Source organism: Corvus brachyrhynchos, unplaced genomic scaffold (assembly GCF_000691975.1).
Source record: "Corvus brachyrhynchos isolate BGI_N302 unplaced genomic scaffold, ASM69197v1 scaffold11, whole genome shotgun sequence".
Classification (NCBI taxonomy): domain Eukaryota; kingdom Metazoa; phylum Chordata; class Aves; order Passeriformes; family Corvidae; genus Corvus; species Corvus brachyrhynchos.
Window position 1 is genome coordinate 6,743,759 of NW_008236965.1, and position 15,888 is coordinate 6,759,646.

Genomic DNA, 15,888 nt, shown 5'->3' on the forward strand with positions numbered 1-15,888 from the left:
GGAAGCTGAGTGAAAGTTGGTGAGACGGCTGCGGTTCCCTCGGGGTCCCCGGGCCCTCTCTGGGCGAGGAGGGAGAGAAGGAGGTAGCCTACTTGCCCGCAAAATGAGTGGATGCTTCTTCAGAGAACTTTCTCCTTCGAGGCCTTATAACTTTAACAAAAAATGAATTATAGTTATTAATAAACACTACGGCCGAGAGAAGGTTCTTTAATTTGAGAATTCAAAGCACCGTTACTTTCCAGTGTGATCAGTGTATTTGTGGCGCTGACACCTTCAATGCAATCACACAAATTGTGAGTGTGTGGTTTGGTTTCTATCAATTTGTATTATGCCGTGCAGCTGTTGATAACAAGAGAATTCATACTTCGGTAAAGAAACATTTCTGAAATGTTTCTGTTACTTAAATCTCTCAGTACAAAATTGGTTACCACCATATTAATCTGTGAGATTAAATCACATACTGGCGTCGTTCTCAAATTTTTCTATGTTATTGCTTTGCAACGCACAGTTTTTCTTATTCGTAAGGATCTATTCAGCTAGTCCCAAAACAATTTAACTTTTTTTTTCTTGTTTGCTTTTGTAGATGGAAAATGTCCACATATGTTAAAATTTCCACAAAGAAATAAGCCTGACAGAAATGGGGATACATATGGTTTTCGTGTAGAGGAATATACATAAAGATAAATCAAGATGCTTCTGAGTGAGCAAGATCAATTCTTGTCCTACAATGGCGAAGTCCTTGTATTTCAGCTGTCAAAACCAAAGCATGCAGAGGAAGCAGATGATAAAACAATGAATTTATGTGTCAGAAGGATGGCGTTCAACAGAGACACTAAGCTGTTTGTTCAGAAGTCTTCTGGAGTATTCAGCATGCATGCCAGTGACTCAAAAATTGAAATGATTTGTTGTAGCTGCACAACAGATTCCAGAACAGGGATTATTCTTCCTTGCATTTTGATGAAGAAGAAAAAACGGAACAATGTCAAATACTTTGTATTGTTGCTTCACAGTTCAAATCAATTTGAGCAGTCCTTTTATTTTAAATTGGATTATGAGCTGAAAGAAGACATCAGGTTGTTTACTGGCCCATCCGTGTTGTGGAGACAGGCCAACAAGCTGTTCTACATCTCTTCCAACACCTGCGTGGTTCAAAGTGCTCCTGTTCAGCTTTCTTCTGTAGTGTGGACAGGTGAAATTGTAGATGAAGGCACTGCTGTCTTAGGGATAAGAACTGCTTGCCTGCCAGAGACTGAAGATGCAGATGGGTTTTCTGTTTCAGATAGAGCCATCTGGGGTAGTGAGTTCTTTGGATACGCAATTGAAACACAAAAAATGCTGGCTGGCACGTGCTTCATGCCTCATGCTTACAGCAGAGTGGTATCTTCTGTCTACATCTGCAGGAGTGAGAGATGGAAAAAACAGCTCCGAATATCACTTGTTGCCATAACCCACAAGAACCAGCTTATTTGGTTCCAAAATGGTGTCCCTAAAGGTGTTTGTGAGCTTCCTTATGCAAAGCCATGTTCAGTAAAACCAGCTGTAACCAGTAGCAATGATTTGCTATTTGTTGTGTATTTTGCCTCTGGAAATAGCTGTGTTGTACAGAGGAGAGACAGCTTACAGGTACTGATGGCTTTAAACAGCTCCATTTTACCCATACATTTTTTGTATGTATTGTCTTATTGAAAGTCCTGCAACTGAAAATCTGCATGTTTAAGTTCTTTAGATTTCTTGTTTGTTTGTTTATTATTGTTGCTGCTGGTAAAATAACCTGTCTAAAGTATGACATTGTTTTGCTTCCATTGCTTGCTTATTTATCTGAAAATGAAGCTGGGATTCTCTCATTTAGTAATACATTTATGAATCTGACCAAAGCTTCTGTTGCTAATTGCAAACTGCAATAGTGGAGAACTTGAAGCTGTAAAACAATTGTGAGTGTGCCTAGATGATTTGTGTTAGAAGTAACCTGATATCATTGCAAAGCATAAACTTCTCATTGGAACATCAAAGCTTATTGAGTGTCATTTCCTAATAACAAAAAGTTGTTTCTAGAAAATGTCATTTTATGAAAATGACAAGAAAAGTCCTTGCTATTGTCTCCTAAAATTAGGAGAGACAAAGTTTCTGCAAGGGTTTTGTAATAATCTGACAGGAAGACTTGTATAACTTAGGAAACAAAAATTTGTACTATTTAGTTGTTGGCATTATTATAAAAATTTGTCTTAACTTTCAATCATGTTTAAGTCTTCTGTGAAACAAAGATATGTCTCAATATCAAAGGTATAATGCCTTTAACTGATCTTCAAGTATTATTGCTTCTAAATAAATGTTACAACATTCAGCTCTTAAGCTGTTTGAATACACTGAAAAGTTGTCATCCTCTCTGCAACCTGTAATTTGGAAAGTGTTCTTTAAAGAGAAATGGCTAATTTTTCCCAGAGTTACATAGGCTCTAAATGATGGAGTGAGAGTGAGAGCTTGAAACTTCTAAATATTACTGTATTTCACACAACTGAACAGGCTCCCTCTTAATGGAGAGCATGCTTCATCAAAATGAGATCTCAAATACAAGATTTATTCTAATAAATGTATTTTAAAACCTCTTCTACTGTAGGTGGCTTCCAAATGGCCAAAAGTGAAATGTATTCTGGTGGATGATTTTATTGGCTCTGGAAGTGAGCAACTGTTACTGCTTTTTAAGGATGACTCCAATACAGACGTGTTAAGTACATTCAAAATAACAGATCTTGGGGAGGTCAACTATGCAGTAAGTTGAGCTTTCCTTTTCTCAGCTACTCAGTCTGTGCTTACTAAATTAAGAAAACCTCAACAAATCATTAAAGTATTGATGCAAAATGAAATTGGATGTGTGCTGTGAAATGCTCTGAAGTTTGAATACAATATTTCCTGCTGTAATCTTAAATTATCTGAAGATTTTATTTTGCTTCTTTGATTGTATCAACATTCTGTTGGGAAATTAATGCAGTTGCAAATGCTTCACATACATAACAGTTTTGCCACAATTCTTACCTTTTGGCTGAGAACTCTTAGTTTAATTAAGGCCACAGTGCTTGTTAATTATCTTCTCATAATTGGGTCTTTCCATTACGTACTATCAAATTGTATTTGCTTTCAGAAAATAGGATTTTTCTTTTAAAAGACATACTGTGATTCTGCTGGATTGCTGTATTTTCCCCCAGATTTTTATAATGCTGTGTAATAGCCTGTACCTTACCTTCAGCTTTTTAATTCATTCAGGGTTTTGGTTTTGTTTCTTTCTTTCAGAGTAGTATCAATTATAAACATGATGTTCCTGCTGCAGAAGGATTGCAAGAGAATGGTTTGCTTACTGTCCGAGCCCTTGAAACAAGATTACAGGTTGGTACTCAACAGTTCTGCCTCCATGTTTTCTATAAATTACTGTTCTGTATCATTACATTATCTAAAGGGTAAGGCTAATGATACTGTTATTATTGAAGAAGTGGTTCAGGGAAAAGGACAACATGGTTAAGTATTTATTCTTGAATCAGTGGTAGTCTGTGTTTCAGTTCTCTCTGTTGTTATAAGTGCATTTAGGTAATCGTAGAGGTCTAATTTAATTTTAATTAAAAGTTTGAAATAATGTTGAAGCTATCTTATCAGAGCTTCTTAGCAGTCATTTTACTCATAGATGTTTAAATGCCAGCTTTAAAAAATTAGAATGTTTACTTCTTTTGCTCCCCATTATATAAATTTCTGATCATGTAGTGGCATGTTCCCAGTGAGTGCATTTGCACAAATTGGTGATCGTGTTTATTTTACCACCTTCTGATGTTCGTGCTCCTGTTACTAGTGGTTCTATAAGGATAATTTTGAAAAGTACTGTAGATAAAGCTAAAATGTATCCTTCTTTTAACTGGCATCATTTATAAAACAAACTGGGGGAAACTTGCTAGAGCTTCCCACCCAGCATACTCACCAATATGTGCTTTTGCAGTGTGTTATTAGGCTATACCTAATAATTGACAAAATAGGAAGATTATTAAAAAAAAAAGCTTTAGGAGAGAATGTAAATCTCATACTGAGTCAATGATGTGAGGTTATTGTTAGTTTGCTAAGGGTGCTTTAAAGATGAGATATTAGGTAATTGTTCCTGTCACTTGAGAATGAGTGAAAACTAAGTAGGGTATCGTGGCAGTTTTATTTCCAGCCTTTAAACGTGAAGCAAATTAATTGGCAATAGTTTGCCAGTTAATAAATAACATATTAGGTCATATTAGGAAAAGACTGAAAAAGAAAAGACTTTTCTAGTTCTAATAACAAAATGGCTAAAGAGATATTGTGCAGATAAAAGCTGTTTGGAAAACAGTGGACAAAATGGTTTTTTCCTTCATGGAAGGCACAAGAAAATAGAAGCTGGATTAATTTTGAGGACTTCTTGAGATCCCTTCCAATCCTACATTTTTACAGTTTGCTTGTTAGAGCCCTATTGGCTTTAACGTGCAGAAGTGCAATCTTCCTTCCAAATGCATCTTTTTCTGTTTCTGCGTTTTTTTTCTTTTCTGACAGTCGTATTTTAAAACTTACCTTACTGCTGCATTCTTGCCCTACACTTATATTGCTTTCCTCTTCTACAAAACAGAAATCAGTTTCTGTGTCTCATTTGCTGCTTCTTCCACAATTGTAATGAAGGTTGTCCACCCTGCCATTGACAGCTGTATGTTCTATGTTCCATAACTTTGTTCTTTCAATACACCAAGTGGCTTCCAGCTGCACAGCTCTCTGAATCTGTGTCAGGATCAAATGAATTATCTGGTTTGCACTTTCTACTGGTTCTGCTGGAAACAAGCCACTGGCTGGATATTTTATCTATCGTGTGCTGGTACAGTTCTTACAGACACAGAATCCTTCATAAGACCTAACTTATTTCTATACTTTTAGATCTTTTTAATCTCTAATTTTCAAAGCTACGTGCTAGCACAAGATTGTAAGGAAGTTGGAAATTTACTGTGTTTTAATGCTGTAAATCTTTGAAATTGTCAAGCTGGTGCATTTGGAAGTAGGTGCAGATATTTCTTTTTTAACCTTGCAGTTGCTTCCTTGTTGAAATCCCCATTGTTCTGTATTATATTTGCTGAACAGTGAAGTACTCTTGCTGGCTTTTATAATCTAATGTGTAATTGAATTTCAAGGATGCTTGTTTTGAAGCAATACTGCATGGGTTCTGCTTAGCTTGGGAATTTCCAAAGGTTATTTAGTCTTGGAGTGGTTCCTCTTGATACTTGTCATCAAAATTCAGGTATTCTAGAAATTTGCTATCGAATCAAGTTTTCACAGTCTCCATGGAATCTTGTGTTTTAGAGCAAAATGAAATAGCAGATGCAGCCCTTTTTCATCCTTGTTGCCTTAACCCTTGCTTCACATCTGCACAGCTGTTTTCTTAGCCACCTGAGAACTTTGGCAGGAATGAATTACAGTCCACTGTATAAGTAAGTTGCATTTAAGTTATACACAGTAATATATATAAATTGCATTTTGCAGGGAGTGAAATTGAAAAATAGATCAGTTTGTGCATTTTTGTACTGTGTATATACATTCTTTTGGACCTGAATCCAGCCTTTTCTCCTTTGAAGATTTTTTCACTTTAACATGTGTTTAGTTATCTTCTGAGGAAGACATCCTTTGGCAGAGTACTGCAGTTACATTGCAACAGCTGAGGTTACAGGGTTTCTCGTGGTTTTAGTTGATTGTTTTGGCAGAAACAGAGAAGTGTCTTAATGTTCACTGGTCTGATCTTCCCCCAATTACTTGACAGTTTTGTAAGGACTATAATTCTGGTTTTACTCACAGCTCTATTACTTTGGCTCTGGACTGCCTTGTTTTTATGTTCCTGTTTATTTTCTGTTCTCAGAAGTTTATTTTATTGGTTTATTTTATGGGTCTCACAGCACAAAACTTGTAACTCCTGCCGATGCTTGTAGTGCAGTACATCTTGGCATATAGCAGGAAGGATGTGCCTGTCACTTGTGACAGAGAGTTGATGGGGGACACAACTCAGTCTTGGGTTTGCTATGTGGTAAATTTCAGGCCTCTTTCTTGTGTTGCTTATGAGGCAAAAGGGCTTGCAAAAGCCAGATAGGTAAGCAAGTGTACAACAGTGAATTTTTGGCGATTTTGACTGCTTCGACATCTGTGCTTCCCCATTTGCTTTCTGCTTCTCAGTTGTTTATTCAGGACTTGTCCCCAATGGGAGTAAATGATGGCTTAGTATCCTGATGACCTAAATTAGGAAGGTATTGTAGATTCGTCTTTGTTCTTAACTCTTCCTTTTTATCTCCTGACTCAAGTCTGGCAGTGGATTATTGCTTGGAATCTGATGCTTAGATTCACAGTTTGATAGGTGATAATTTTTTTACAAAACTTTTCATTAGAGTGCTGCTGGTCTAAGTGCCCTTTGCCTTTGAGCAGAGGACATCACGTCACTTACAAGAACTGCTTTTTTATTCAGGCTTATAATGGTGTTTTGTGTGTTATGTGTTTGGGGGGATTTTCTAAGGGAATGAGGAAGAGGAAAGTTTGGTTTTGCATTCCAGGGGTGAGTTTGTTCTCTCCTTGGCAGCATTGGACTTCTCAGGATCTTGCTTTCCAGATAATAGCTTTTGAGGAGCTTTCTTAAAACCTGAGAAGCTGGCATGATTTTTTTTCTTTATTGTTTGGTTTGTGGGCTTTTTTGGTTGGTTTTTTGGGGGATTTTTTTGTTGTATTTTGTTTAACTGAGACATAGCCAACATGTGTGTCTGTTTGTAAGTCTGTCAACTATTCAGTATATTTATTTGGTCAATAATCATTACAAAATGAAACTTCTATCCATGAAAAAGTGAAGCAGGATTAATAATAAAAGACATCTACAGAAATATATCTGAATATCTACATAATTTGATAAAGTTTACCTTAATATTTATCTTAAACTCTAGGCTTAATATTGAAAGACCAAGATTCTGAGATTCATATTTTAAAAACAGAGTAGCCTGACTTGAACATTTTTTAGAAATGTTACTTGTGATACTTGCATAAAAATGGAAAGCCAAAAGGTATTTTGATAGCTTCAGTGTCCTTTCTTATGTGCAGTAGCCTAATGATTATCTTTTACAGGCTGGTTGGACTTCTGTTCGAGAGCTACAGCAGCATTTAGGACTCCAAAAGAGGGTTATTCTTGAGTCTTGCAGAGCATTAATAGATCTTGTTGAAGAAAGAACCCATGTTCTACCAAATGCAAAACAGGTAAAATGCAGGAGATGGCCAGATCACTTCTGAATTCTGCCAAGCCATTTGTAGAGGGTGCTGCCCTCAACCACTTACCACTTCCACCTGTAGGGCTTGCCACTATCAAAACTCATTAGTCTGCTTTTTAAATCTGGTTCATTTTCTTAACTTGCCAGTATATGTAGTTAGGAGTAAATTTAGTTGTCTCTACTTGAAATTGACGTGCACAATGCCTCCTGACAACTGAGTGGTATGGAGGAGTAACCTCTAATGGAGTTAGCAACAAACACGAGGGGAGTGTACAGTTCTAATTGGCACATTTGCCTGTCTGTAATCTAACCTGTTACAGAAAGGGAGTTGTCATAGAACTATGTGAGCAAAACTGATTTTATAATGGGGGCAGAGTGAACTGTGGGCTGAGAAGCTGATGGAGGTTGGGAAAATTTTTATCTTAATACGTTGTTCAAAAGAAGGCTCCTAATTTAATTGAAATGGTCTTGATCTCCCTTTCAGTTATTGTTGTGATATCTTTCAAGTTTTCCAGGTTTGGACAACAAAGTATTGAGCAGCTAAATGCAATGATATAAGATAAATCCTACCATCTTATATATTTGGACAATTAATTATATGACAGGTCAAGATTTCGATGTGATGTTTACAAGAAGAGAACAAGTTACACTTTACATGATGATATCATCTGTTTTAAGAAAATTCAATTCTATTTATTCTAGAGAATAAGCTAGTTGATAGATATGTTTCATTTTGTGTATCTTAAAAGCTCTTCCAGCAGTCACTTGTGGTAAAACATGAAGTAATGCAGTATAAAAAGAACCATCTCTACTTAACTTATCTAAAAAACCACATTTTTCTGTAAGGAAGGCCTCGTGTCTCTCTGGGATGACGTAGAAAATCCTCCTCATTCTCTTAGTAAAGAGACAGCATTGGTGTCTGAAGTCCCAGAGCACTTTACAGAGGAATTGTGGCAGCGTGTTGTGGGTGACAGCCTGGTGGTTGGAGTAAAACTAACTGAATCATTTTACTTGTGAGTATATACACTTATCTAATAATTTCATTGGTAGTTTTATAGAAAATGAATATGTAGCTTAAGGTCTGCAGTAAATTTGAACTTTCTCATTTTGAACATCTGCATGTAAAGTGTGGGAAATGTCTTTGTCAGTATTCTTGCTGCTGCTTATCTCTCTCTAGCACTGTGTAGGAAAATATGTTGTACAGGCAGAAATCAGTTGTGTGAGTATAATTGCAACATTACTGGAGACTTTTTACAAAAGAGTTTTCTTTGACAAAAGTTATGGTTCTTTATAGTCCATGTTGACATAGCAATGCTGACATCAGTATGTGTTGTAAATAAAACTCTGTCTTAGCTTAGTTCCTGGTGCTTTACTGTTAGTGACTTGCCATTCCTGATTTGCTTCAAGAAGCACAAAAGAAAATATATTAAATTCTCTTGCCAACTAAGTAAATACTTAGCTTTTGAATTGAACTCTTCTAGTCAAGTATCTAATCAAAATATTTGCAAAGCTTGCATATTGTGTAAATTATGTGGAACAATCAGCCATACAATACTTAAACCTTCAAAATAATTTGTTTTTTCTTATTATCGTCTTTTAATTGTTTATTCTGTTTATTTTAATTACTCAGTCCTTGTTGTAAATACGGCTTATGTAATTTTCTCTTACAGAGAGGGAACTAATTTGAAACACAATGTGAAAAAACAGGATTACATAAAACATAATATGAATTGTGTAATATAAACTTACCTTCTGACCCATGCTCCCACAAGCAGTGTAGCTGAGACTCTGTTAGGCTGAGCTCAAAGGCTACTGATGCCACTGAAAATCACTCAGGTGGTTGTGAGGGAGCTGACCTGTTAGGCCCTCTGGCCATTCTGCTGGAGCTGTGGGTATATTCTTTCTCAACTGCCAGATTGCTGTAACTTTACACGAAAGTTGACCTCATCCTCTTGACAGCCTCTCTTAAGAGCCACTGAGGCAAAAGATTGTTTTTTGCCTTTTTAGTGTTTGTTCTTTTAGCTTTCATGATGATGCCTTTGCTTTTTTTTTTTTTTGAAGTGAAACGCTTCATTCCTGTATAACTTCAGAGATCTTCAGCAGATTTTAACAACCAGCAGCAATCTAGCCCTCTCCCCCATTTTTACAGTTGAGAAAAGATCTGTGGAGAAGCCATTTGTCCAAGGTTACCTGGCAGGCCAGCAGCAGAACTGGGTCTTCTGGGCTCCGTTTCAGAACTGTGTACAACAGCCTGTGTTTGTGGGGAAAAAGGCTTGTGTTCTCTCCATTCCTATCACTGTAATTCTTTATTGATTACTTTTGTGCTTCCTACTAGTGTGAAATTGCAGTGATATCATAGATTGCATTATGAGATGGTGATACTTCTCTGTAAAGAAAATTAGACATTCATAAGACTTTCAAATGTCAGTGACATCTTGAGATTTAATTGATTGACAGAATAATATATTCATTGAGAGAGGATCTGAAACATTAATACTAGGATTTCATTGAAAGAACCCTGTGTTGAATGAAGTACTCCATACATTTCAGGAAATTGCTGCATGTTCAATGTAATGGTGTCTTAAACCTTTTATTTTACTCTACATTCAATTTTGTTTGAATATCTATATAAATGTACAGCATCAGAAGAGCTTTTAGTCCTCAAAAGGGCAGAATTTATATTTGCCACATTTTCTATTAAAAAGAAAGTTAAATCTTTAGAAAATAATTTATAAATGTCATAGACTATCTGTATAGGTTATGTAGAATTTTCAACTTTTTCTGGCTGAATTAAATATCCAAATTATTTCGGTTGAAATGAGGCATCTAACTCCTAGAAGCTCTTTGAAAATTCAGTCCACATTTTGAAAAATCTTTATCCTGAGTTTATATGAAACAGTCATGTGAAGGACTTAGCCTCTTTGCAAAGTCTGTGACTTAATCTGGAATGGTATTGGAATTTAGTCTTAAGTGTCTGTATACATCTGCAGAGTTGTGGTTATTTGTCAGAAGACAAAAATGTGAACTGGGAGTGCAGTCATATTGTATGGATTTTCACAGGTCACTGAGTGAAGTCAGTTTATCTTTAGTGATGGATCAAGACTTCTCTTCGATTTCTCCAATTATCAAGTGTCAAAGTAAAATCATTAAGCTGAACAAAGCCTTCTCAGCATTGGCTATCTCCTCAAGTCAAATTGAACCTCCTCCAAAAAAGATGAAATTGGATTTGCATAGCAAGAATTATCTGAGAAAAGAGTTTCCTAAGAGATCTTCAAGTATTCATCTGGACGGAGCAAGGACACTCACTGCTGTCACCAGCCTTTCACCACTGTTGGCATTTCATCGTGTGTGCTGTGTAGTTCTTCTGCATGCCAGGAAGCAAAACCATCAGAATGATAGTTTACAGCAGAGCAAAAAGATTGCTGTAGTCTGTGGGAAAATTTTGTTAAGTCTGGAAGATATTTCAAATGGCAGATATTCAGTAAAGATGCTAAGGGATAATAGTTACTGTACAGGTAAATGGATTTATAACCTTTGGATTTATAAATAAATATATTTGATTCTTTTGTTTAAATTTCTCTCTGAACACAAGCTGCATAGACCTTTTGTGAATTAAAAGCTAAGTAAAATAGGAGATGGAATATTTTTCAAAATGGAAAAAATGTCTTAATGAGTTGCTGTAAGGTTTTGGTAGCATTGGTGATGAAGGGTATCTGGAAAGGATAATTTTGAAGATAAGTTTGAGTACAGAATGCTGAAGCCTATGTTTTTTCTATAAATAAGATACTTACTGTAATTAGATACATAAGATTTTTTCTGATATACTACTACCTCTTAAATAATACTAAAATAATTGTAGCTCTTCCTCATCTACATGTATGGTAAGGTAATTTATTTTCTTTTTTTTTTTAATATTCGTGATTGAATTGATTTTGAGCTGGGCTTTTGCTCAGGTAATGAAATATCCTTTTTATTGTTTGCAATGAATTTTAATTTTTCTTCCTTTAATGCTGTGTCACTGCTAAAGCCAACATGTCATCTTACTATCACAGGAGGCTATTAATAGCCTTCTTTTGGCAAGGTGATGTTTATCTTAAGTGCTTTCATTATATTGGTGGTGCTCCATTAATCAACTGTTTTCCTTGACAGAGTAGGGATAAGAATTCAGTTGAAAATTCCCAAAGATTCAGGTGCAAATGCTTCTCAAAAAAACTGGGAGTATGAGTCAAAAATCTAAGCTCATTTAATGCATGCAGCGTGATCAAAATATTTAGTTCAAATACCTTTTTTTACTGTATTTTCTTGCAGGTTCTGTGGAAGATATTCTTGCTGTCCTTGCAGTGTCTGTCAGATTCTCCTTTCAGATTGTGTCTTCTGACTTCACATTGACTCCAGTCAGTTCGTGGTTACTGGGAGAAATGGAGTGCACACCCTTTAAGGAATGCCAGGGCAACATATTCTGTCATAAAGCAGGAAATGTCCATGGTACAATTTTTAATTGGACCCTGAAAAATCCATTTGAAGGCGTTCTAACAATATTTTGCAGGTAAAATCACTCGAAAAGCATCGCTTATATTCATCTTCCATACACCCTTTTTTAACTTTATGATGTTTCTCACTGGTACCATAAACAGCAACCAAATTTGTAACCAATAGGCTGCCAATGTGATGATGTGATAACAATCAGCAATAACGGAGCTGTTTTCAAATCAGAATTATGGTAGAACATGAACTCTATTGTTTAATTCTGTCCAGGCTAGAACACAGAATTACAAATAAGTCTAGTCTCCATTAATACCTGCTTGGTACTATTCCTTCTCTTCATTTTGCTGCATCATAATTTTATATTTTTTTTTCTTACATTATTCTTAGTATAATATGTAATTTTTTCTTCATTGTGTATTAATTAAAAAAAAAAATCCTTAAGGGAATATTAAAACAAAAAAGCAACCAAACCACAAATGCCAAGTTATGTTAAATTAAAATTTATTGCTAGGTCATTTTTTTGTTTAATTTTGCAATGTAAATGTAGTCTCATTTTGTACATATTTCTGCTATATTTATTTCCTACCTACCATGATTGTGAAAAGGAAATAATCTGAAGTCTCACTGATGTCCTTTCTTATGCAGATTCTTGGACAAATATTTCCTAAACCAGGTTAATCAAGTTAGTAATACTGCCATAATTTATGACTTAGCTGGATAAGGCTTATAACATAAAAAGTACTTCTGGAGTATTGACAAATGTTGCTATTTTGAAGAGTTCAAGCTAAAAAGTAAAAAAGAAAAGGTGTAACTTTTAAGAGTGTATTTTGGAGTGAGGTTCAGTCTTTTCCTTAAATTAGGAGTTGATTTCCTTTATGTAAGAAGAAAGGCTGAAATGTTTAAGAAATCAATCCGTAAAATTTAAAGTCTCAAGACTTTTGGTTCCTTTTGAAAAGGGATTTTCTTGGTACTATTCACTTTTGATCCCATTTCACATTAACAGTGAGCCCCGTGTTTATGGGCTAACTATGATTGTATTTTCTGTATCTTTTATTCCTGTGTTTGCATTGATCTTTTATCTGGCTAGGATATTTCTGTGATAGGTGCAAACTACAGAGTGTTCTTTTTCTGACATCATCATCATTTTGTTTTACAGAAATCTGACCATCTTGTTCCAGTGCCTTCACAGCCTTACTAGAGTTCTCCCTCCAAGCTGCTGTGTAAAACTCCTGAGATCTGGAAGCAAAGCAGTACTTACTGAACAGTTAGCACTGGCTTTGGAAAAGGAAATGCTCACCTTGAAGAATTCTCTTTTCTTAGGAGAAACTAAAGCTGAAAACAGCTTGACATGGGGGAATGAGTCTGGCAAGAAAATCAATAATTCTCCTCTGGCTTCTTTACTGGACACTGAGGAAGGAGTCCAGCAATTCAGAAAGAAGTTTCAGAATGAGCAGGAAGAGAATGTGCAAAGTATGAACCAAACAATGAATGGTGCCCTTTACCAGAAAACGGCCTTGAACATAGCAGAAGCTCAGCTCAGTTCAGATATGATTGTGTGGAGACTGAGCAAATCCTAGAAACTATTGACTAAATTTATTTTGAGAAAATTTTTATTAAAGTTATACTATTAAATAATATTCATATTTTCATGGGTACTTATACTGATTTGTATTCTATAGCATTTCTGTGTTATTTCTACAGATAAATACTGGTATTTTCATTAATGACTATGGGAAGAATTTAATATTAAAGATTGAGTCTTTTTTTTTTTTACAGATTTTAAAAATACATTCTTAAGATATTTTCTAATAATTCCTATTCCAAAATCATAATTCTTGGACTAAAAAAAGAACTGTTTTATAAAACAAAATTAATAAGTGTGTAGTCTTTAAAATAGTTCTGTTGAACTTGAAAGATAACTATTTACACATGTAAAATGTAAGCCCTTTTTAGAAATTTTATGGCATGTATAGGGAGGACCTAAGTTATACAACCAATTGTAATTCATAATTTGAGTGTGGAGTTTGACAAATTCAAAGAAGAGGCAGTTTATCTTCATGATATGTCAAACCACTTGAGGAAGAAAACTCTGTACCTTTCAGCCCTGTCTTCTGGAGTCCACCCTCAGATTCATGGAGTATTTATTGGAGGTGGAGAACCAGATCAGGCCTCTTGACCAAATTTCAAGCATAATAAGGCTGCTTCAGGTTTGAGAGGTCCGTTCCTACACAATTTAGTGGTAGGGCTGATCTCACTAGTAAATCTGGGAGGAAACTGTCCTTCCTCGGATGTTAACCTTGCTTCAGTGTCAGAAGATTAGCTTGCTCAATCCCAGAGTCAGATGACTGCTGATGCTAGCTGCTCAGTGGTTTTGGCCTATCTCAAAAGTAGTTTAAGTAATATTGGGCAACTCTTTTGTTACTATTATTTGTCCCTTCATTATCTTGAAGATCCTGCTTATGCTTCCAGGAAGAGAATGGCCTGTACTATTTGCTGAGATAGTAATTTTTTAATCAAATTTTTCCCACTAGTTTCATGAGGGGCAGAAAGGTTAGAAAATCCCAAGTCACAATAATTTGCTTCCTTTGATCTCTGCTTTATGTAAGTAAAATATTCCTATTGCTTGTCACCATTTTTCTGAAGTTGTCTGAGTTTTGCTTTTCATTTTCTCTGCAAACAGAGTTAATAATTGACATCTCTAGCATGAACTCTCTAAAATAAAAGACAACAGAAGTCTGGCAGGAAAAGTAGAAGATATTTATTGAGTCAAAGAAATTCTGATGTTTCAGAATAATTCTCTTTTTTCTCATCAGAAGGTTCAGCTTCCATATGTACGGCCTCTAGAAGCATTAAGTGGTGACGTTTCTCAGTCCAAGGCATCTTCTCATACTGGCAACAGGAGTGAACTGATGCACATTAAATGCAAAACACTGGCTTGAGAAACAGTAAATAAGAGAACTGTGCTTTGTAAGCTCAATCCAGTTTAGTGATACAGCTTCACTTTTGAGATACTCAAAGTATTAAATTACTCCTTTTTAGCTTCACAGAAGGGAAATCTTCCATTAAGATGTCAAGAATGTCTTAAGAAATTGTCATGAGCATTTGAAACTCAGTGTTTACTAGATGAGAAAGTTGAGGGTTTTTTACAATTCCTTCTTTGTTAAGACACAGTCAGGCAATAGTCAAAGCTTAAGAACCCATTGTTAGGGCTTGGCTGTCAGTTGTCACTGGAATTTCCAGAAGTTCCTGATTATATTATATTTCGCTTAAATGAAGTGAAAAATCTCCAAGTGCAATCCCGTAGCTTGCAGCTAAGGGCAAGACCTTGCTAAGCCATCTGAGCAGAAACCCTCAGAGCAACAAAGCTACTGTTCAGCTCAGGGCACTTGAAGGAGATTTTTCAGAGTGTAAACAGTCCAGCAGTTGATTTTTGTCAGCACTACTATAGCAGCCTGCTCTTGTGTTGTAACTAACCATCATTGGTCTGTCTGTCTTTAAACAGAAACTTCCTTTTGTTTTCACATCCCTTTATTGAACTAACAGAGTGGGACAAATGAAGAGAAGCTGCTAAGCACAAATGTTGCCAGTTTCTAATTCCATGGAGTTGTTAAAGAACCAAACAGTGAAATCACAGCAGTCTAGAAGTGAAATTATTAGAGTAGAATAGTAACAACACATTCCTACTAAAGAGACTTTCCTGAGGCATGAATGCTTGGTTTGTAAATCCAGATGAGGTCATTAAACACTTTCCTAACAGCTCTAAGATTCCTGGGAGCAGTTCTCCAACTGACTAGTAATGCATAATAGCATGGCACAACTTTGAGTGGTAGTGATGCAATTGCTAGGTGTATTGCATCTGTGCCATACTTTTATGTGCCAAAATCTAAAGGTCTCCTGGAAACACTTGAAAGGATTCTGCTGGTGTGTGTGGTTTTTTGGCCAGGAATAATGGAAAAATTAACAAAGATTCAGGCTCTCTAGAACCTTATCTTCAAGTGGCAGCAGCAGGCATTTTGTTTAGAGGTATTTGCTTTCCTAAACTTGCCTTTCACAAGTAAAAGCAACCAAAGGTGTTAACCTATTTATTTGATCTCTCCTGTTGATTAATGTCTGCACATGCTGGTGTTCAAAT

The 15,888-nt window shown here is 35.8% G+C and overlaps 1 protein-coding gene across 3 annotated transcripts; it reads left to right on the forward strand.

Annotated features, from left to right (window-relative positions):
- On the forward strand, positions 1 to 14,390 carry FANCB (Fanconi anemia complementation group B). 3 transcript variants are annotated; one of them, XM_017728481.1, is made up of 9 exons: positions 1 to 83; positions 584 to 1,623; positions 2,615 to 2,767; positions 3,286 to 3,378; positions 7,132 to 7,260; positions 8,118 to 8,284; positions 10,332 to 10,786; positions 11,580 to 11,817; positions 12,913 to 14,390. In XM_017728481.1, the coding sequence occupies exons 2-9, from the start codon at positions 691 to 693 to the stop codon at positions 13,331 to 13,333; spliced, it is 2,589 nt and encodes an 862-aa protein (XP_017583970.1). In that variant the 5' UTR covers positions 1 to 83; positions 584 to 690; the 3' UTR covers positions 13,334 to 14,390. The 3 variants fall into 3 exon arrangements, with proteins under 3 accessions (XP_017583970.1, XP_017583969.1, XP_008627494.1); XM_017728480.1 differs by having other exon boundaries at positions 7 to 293; XM_008629272.2 differs by having other exon boundaries at positions 7 to 1,623.
- Positions 14,391 to 15,888: the final 1,498 nt, after the last annotated feature.